Source organism: Physeter macrocephalus, chromosome 8 (genome assembly GCF_002837175.3).
Source record: "Physeter macrocephalus isolate SW-GA chromosome 8, ASM283717v5, whole genome shotgun sequence".
Classification (NCBI taxonomy): domain Eukaryota; kingdom Metazoa; phylum Chordata; class Mammalia; order Artiodactyla; family Physeteridae; genus Physeter; species Physeter macrocephalus.
Genome location: NC_041221.1, coordinates 107430148 through 107436447, shown reverse-complemented (window position 1 = coordinate 107436447; position 6300 = coordinate 107430148). Strand labels below are relative to the sequence as shown.

The 6300-nt window shown below is 44.4% G+C and overlaps 1 protein-coding gene across 1 annotated transcript; it reads left to right on the top strand.

Moving 5' to 3' along the window:
- Positions 1-1863: 1863 nt before the first annotated feature.
- LOC102975009 (neo-calmodulin-like) lies at positions 1864-3004 on the top strand. Its single transcript, XM_055086706.1, has one exon. The coding sequence runs from the start codon at positions 2034-2036 to the stop codon at positions 2340-2342; it is 309 nt and encodes a 102-aa protein (XP_054942681.1). The 5' UTR covers positions 1864-2033; the 3' UTR covers positions 2343-3004.
- The last annotated feature ends 3296 nt before the right edge of the window (positions 3005-6300 follow it).

Below are 6300 nucleotides of genomic sequence, written 5' to 3'. Positions count from 1 at the left end.
TTACATTTTCAACATTAGATCATATTACAGTCTATTTGATGATGTCATATCTTTGTGAAGTTGGATTTCCAGTGGTTGCTACAAGAAAAAGCAAGTACTGAATAAAAATTGGTGTGGAACAGAGAATGAGGGGTGGTTAAGTCCAATCTGATTCCAAGGTCTGAGAAGCTGTGCAGTGCCCAATAGGGCACACATCCCATTAGTAAGTAATTGTGGTTATTTAAGAACAAAATCAAAAAATTTTTTTCTTTCAGTTTATGTGTATTATTTCAAGCTACTAACTTGTTAAGATATACTTATTAAGTTGGTTTGGAGTAACTCCTTATTAAATGGAACTTTCTAGTATTTTTTTTGGCCTAGATGTTGTGAATAAAGTTAACTATGATGCGCAGGACCCTGAGAATGGAGACATTTGGGAAGCCCTGTGTTCAGCGATCCAGTCTTCTAGACGCTTGCAGGGCTAATTCCATTTCACCCTAGAGGCTGGGACTAGAAGCAGAGGGCAAAGTTATAGGAGGCTGATTTCAGATCACAGAAGGATGGACTGTCTGACTACATGTGTGGTCCCACACCCACTTGGACCACACCGGTGTTAAAGGTGGCCTCCTAGGGGGTGAGATCTGTGTCGAGGGAATCATTCCAACAAAGGCTGGGTAAGAACTTGTGGGCCACACAGATGAGGAGATTTCTATACCTGCCTTAGGTGGGAAGGGAAGCCAGAGGGTTACCAAGGTCCCTCTAAGATCCAGGGATCCTGGGCCTCCATCCACCTGATTTCTGAGAGTCTCTGCTTTGAGCAGCACTAGTGGTCTCTGTTCTTCCTACAGCCAGGTGTTTCTAGGGAACCTGGGAACTAGAGCATCTGGGTGTTGGAGGGAGAACAGCCATATTAGCCCAAAGGCAGGCTAAGCTGCCATGATCAGGAGGCCCAAAGTACCCAACAGAGGCATGGATAAGGTAGCAATGTATTTCTCTATCAAGTTCTGGGTATAGAGGGGGGTGGTCTAGTATTGGAGGAGAGCTTAGCTGTGCTTTCCATCTCTTTGACCACGGAAGCTGCTCCGCTTGTAGCCATCTCCCTGCCAACAGGAAGTGGACAAATGGAAGTGGAGTGCAAGCAGCTTTCCCTTTAAAGTCAGGACCTGGAAGTTGCCACATCACTTCTAGTCACATCCCACTGGCTCAGACTTAATCATAAGGCTCAACCTTGCTTCAAGGAAGGCTGGGAAATGTAGTCGCTAGCTGGGCAGCCATTTGTTTAGCTAAAACTAGAGGAACTCTATCTCTAAAATGAAGAAGGGGAGAATAGATACTGTATTAGTCTGCTAGGTCTGTCATGACAAAGTTCCACAGGACTGAGTGGCTTAAACAACAGAAATTTATTTTCTCACAGTTCTGGAAGCTAGAAGTCCAAAATCAAAGTGTTGGCAGGCATGGCTTCTTCTGAGTTCTCTTCATGTTCACACAGCATTCTCCCTCCAAGCATATCTATGTCCAAGTTTCCTCTTCCTATAAGGACACCAGTCCTATTGGAGTAGGGTTCACCCTAATACTCTCATTTTAATTTAATTGCCATTTTAAAGACACTTTCTCCAAATACAGTCGTATTTGGAGGGTCTGGGGGTTGGGACTTTAACATATGAATTCGGTGGGACAGAATTCAGCCCATAACATATGTTGAAAGGCAATTCTCAGCCTTCCAAAAAGGCCAAGGCCTCACAGATACCCTGGCTGTACTGGTCACAGAGCAAGATTTAAGATGGAGAAATGAGAGGCAGAGAATGTCCTAAGGCGCCTTTGTGAGGTGCCGTTAGGTCAGAGTAATTAGATAGAGATGCTTAAGAAAATGGGCTCTAGAGTCCGAGTGGAGCGAGCGAGCTGAGTGGTTGTGTAGTCGAGTCCCGGAGACTGGTAGCGCTTGCAGCTTGGCTGACCAGCTGACTGAAGAGCAGATTGCAGAATTCAAAGAAGCTTTTTCACTATTTGACAAGGATGGTGATGGAACTATAACAACAAAGGAGTTGGGAACTGTAATGAGGTCTCTTGGGCAGAATCCCACAGAAGCAGAGTTACAGGACATGATTAATGAGGTGGATGCTGATGGTAATGGCACAATTGACTTCCCGGAATTTCTGACAATGATGGCAAGAAAAATGAAAGACACAGACAGTGAAGAAGAAATTAGAGAAGCATTCCGTGTATTTGATAAGGATAGTAATGGCTATATTAGTGCAGCAGAGCTCCCCCATGTGATGACAAACCTTGGAGAGAAGTTAACAGATGAAGAGGTTGATGAAATGATCAGGGAAGCAGATATTGATGGTGATGGTCAAGTAAACTAGGAAGAATTTGTACAAATGATGACAGTAAAGTGAAGACATTGTACAGAATGTGTTAAATTTCTTGTACAAAATTGTTTATTTGCCTTTTCTTTGTAACTTATCTGTAAAAGGTTTCCCCCTATTGTCAGAAAAAAATATGCGTGTATAGTAATTAGGACTTCATTCCTCCATGTTTTCTTCCCTTATCTTACTGTCATTGTCCTGAAACCTTATTTTAGAAAAATTGATCAAGTAACATGTTGCATGTGGCTTACTCTGGATATATCTAATAAGCCCTTCTGCACATCTAAACTTAGATGGAGTTGGTCAAATGAGGGAACATCTGGGTTATGCCTTTTTTTTTTTAAGTAGTTTTCTTTAGGAACTGTCAGCATGTTGTTGTTGAAGTGTGGAGTTGTAACCCTGCGTGGACTATGGACAGTCAACAATATGTACTTAAAAGTTGCACTATTGCAAAACGGGTGTTTTATCCAGGTACTCGTACACTATTTTTTTGTACTGCTGGTCCTGTACCAGAAACATTTTCTTTTATTGTTACTTGCTTTTTAAACTTTGTTTTAGCCACTTAAAGAAAATCTGCTTATGGCACAATTTGCCTCAAATCCATTCCAAGTTGTATATTTGTTTTCCAATAAAAAAATTACAATTTACCCAAAAAAAAAGAAAAAAAAAAAAGAAAATGGGCTCTAGTAGTATACTTAGAGAACAGAGTCCACCAACACTCATCCTAACTCAAGACATTTTTAAATCTAGTTGGAATACAATGGATTTTTTGCCTGCAAGTTACTGTTATCTCTGTAAGCATTTTGAAGTGGAGATCTTTGGAGAAAGTTGAGGAAAGGTAAAGGGAATACTTTATGGAGCACTTCTGGGTAGTAAGTGTGACTTTAGACCCCTTTACACATACTGCTGCTCTTAATTAAAGTGCACACCAATAGGGTGTGGGTGTTATTATCTTTATTTTGCAGGTGGAGGACCCAAGGTTCAAAGAGACTGTTATCTGTTTAGCCCTTCACAGTGTGTGGTGGCGCTGGGATTTGAACCTAGATCATTTGATGCCAAAGCTCACATAATTTTTAATAGACCCCACTGTCTCATTTACTTTGAGGTGACAATAATTGATAGCAGAACTTCCCCTAACAAGCCATTGCCAAGATGAAGAAAGAATCAGAGTGCCAGGCTTCTAGAGCTCAGGGGAAGGGTTCAGGAGAGTGAAACGCTGATCACCCTGCCGCCCCACCCTTCCCCATAGTAATTTTGCCTAGAGCTGGCCTGCTTTGGGGGTGGAAGAGGAGACTTACCAGAGCAAAGTGGGTAGGGTTCTTGCAGTCTCTTCTGTTCCTTTGCATGATGTTCTGGTTATGTCAGGAAGGCCCCTGTAGCCATTTCCAAGGACAGCCTATGGGGAACTGGGTAAATAACCACTCTCTGGGGCTATAACATTGCTGAGCCCCACTGAGCAGTGTCTTCTTGGCAGAAGTAAGGATGGACATGTCTCCTGTTCTGGCGCAAATGGGATCATTCCTAGTTCCCGAATGCGGGGGGAGGGGAATCCCACTGAGGCTTGGCTGTGCGTGCCAGAGAGCCAGGATCTTGCCAGCCCCATCTAGTGTAGGATTGTGTACCCCCCAACAGGCAAAGCCCGGGCTGAAAGCCAGAGAGGACCCAAAGGTGGAGGCCCTGCAGGGCGTGCGCGTCCCCAGGTGCAGCCTGGGCACTGCACTGGGCAGCTTGTCCACAGCGTCTGAGGCCACGCCCCTTGTGTGCAAAATGATCTCCAGAGCAGCCCCTTTTATTTTTGTTTGCATTCTTTAATTCCTTCCTTTCCTTCCAGCGATTTCTCTTCCCCCAGATTTAGCCCTCAGGGCTCAGGCTCTCCCAGAACCGGACTCAGCTCCAGGAAGGGGAAGCGGAAGATCACGGGTGGTTCTCGCAGGCTCGCTGATTAATTAACATCTCGCTTCTCCCAGGACACTTGTTTCTCAAGCCAGCCTCCTCTTGACGTTCTTTCTACTTCTGTTATTATCCCCCACGGCTTTCCACAGACATTCGGATTTCATTAGCGGTGTCAGCCGATCCTGACAGACAGCCCATCCATGATTTAAAATTCGCGGCTCTAATTTAATCTCTTCTTTGATGTGTCTCCTTTAGAGGCAGCGTAATCCGTTGGGTTTTCTTGGCTGCTGTTCATAGTCCTAATTTTTAGCTTTGGGGCCAACGTATTTGCCCTTCCCTGGCCTTTCCCCAGAATAATCAGTCTTAACAAGCGTTCTACCTGAGAAAAATGCTTTCTCTCTCTCATCTCTCCAAATATTCTGTCCTCTCATAAATTCCTTACCCCTCTGGTTCACTTTGCTGCTGGCATCTGGTAGACCAGGGCCCTGCGTATAGGGCCGCCTGCACAGGAGGTGGTTGCCCTCGAGTTTCTTGTCCTGCTGGTGGGTGTTCTCTTTCCTCTGGCAGATTGGTGCCAGCTGGACAATTTTTAAAAAAAATAAATTTATTTATATATTTTTGGCTGCCTTGGATCTTCGTTGCTGTGCGCAGGCTTTCTCTAGTTGCGGCGAGCGGGGTCTACTCTCCATTGTGGTGCGCGGGCTTCTCATTGCGGTGGCTTCTCTTGTTGTGGAGCACGGGCTCTAGGCGCACGGGCTTCAGTAGTTGTGGCGCGCAGGCTCAGTAGTTGTGGCTCACGGGCTCTAGGCGTGCGGGCTTCAGTAGTTGTGGAGCACGGGTTTAGTTGCTCCGCGGCATGTGGGATCTTCCCGGACCAGGGCTCGAACCCGTGTACCCTGTGCTTACTTTTGAAGGGGAGGGAAAAACGTGCGGCAGGATTCAGCTGAACAATGTATCAATTTTAGGTTACTGAGCCTTCGGAAAACTCTGGTGGGAGCTGGGGATTCCTTTCCCCAGGGTCGTGTTATCTCTTCAGCTCAGTCACATTTCTGAGCCAAGCATTTCACAGCAGCGCCCCTTCTTCCCCACCATCGCCATCCTGTGTGCCTGGCTGAAAAACTTTGCCCCGAGGAGAGGAGGCTGGGTGCGGGGAGGAAAGGAACTGGGGTGTGTGGGGATGGGCAGGGGAGGAGGCCACAGGGACACTGGGGATGGCTCCTTGGGACTATCCATGCACACTCCTCGATGAGTGAGTGAGTGTGGGTCAGTGTGTGTGTTTGGGTATGTGTGAGTGGATGAGTGGATGTGAGTGTATATGTAGGGCAGAAGCGAGGATAAAGGTGTAGCTAAGATAGAAATCTCACTCTTTCCAAATTTCAAGGTGAACGTCCGAGAATTCAACCACCTGCCTTTTCTCTTTTCTCCTAAAAACCTTAGGAGTGGATTTCAAACACGGGAGGGCAGGAGAAATGAGGAGCTGGTCAGCTAGATCCCCGAAGCCTTTATTCCTTCTATGGACAAAGTGTCTTCTTTTTAAAAGTTTCATTGTCTTGAATAGGTTATATATTTACATGTTTCAAAGAGTGAAGTAATATTAAAGGTGTGCACTGACATGCCCTCATCAACCTCCTCATTTATCTTTCTAGTGCTACTCTAGACAAATATGAGCAAGGAGAGACTATATGTATTCTTATTTCTTCCTATTTCTGAAATAAAAGACCACATACTATATCTAAAGTTCTTCATCTTGCTTTTAAGAAAGCATTTATGATGACAGATTTCAAACAAACAGCAAAGTTGGAAGACTTTTAACAGTTGTAAGATCAACCATATGCCCATCATTTATATTCTATAATTAACACTTTTCTATACTTGTTTTATCACATACCTATTCATGTTTTCATTCCTCTACCCTTCAGTTCATCTTTAAAAAAATGCATTTCAAAATAAATGACAGACATCATCACACTCCTATATAGCTCAGCATGAATATTATTAATTAGAGTTCAATATTTGTTGACGTTTCTCTTTTGATATAAAATTTACAAACAGTGAAGTGCAC

Bases quoted from the DNA above. Each gene is read 5' to 3' on its own strand.
- LOC102975009 (XM_055086706.1), top strand. From the start codon at position 2,034: ATGAGGTCTCTTGGGCAGAATCCCACAGAAGCAGAGTTACAGGACATG.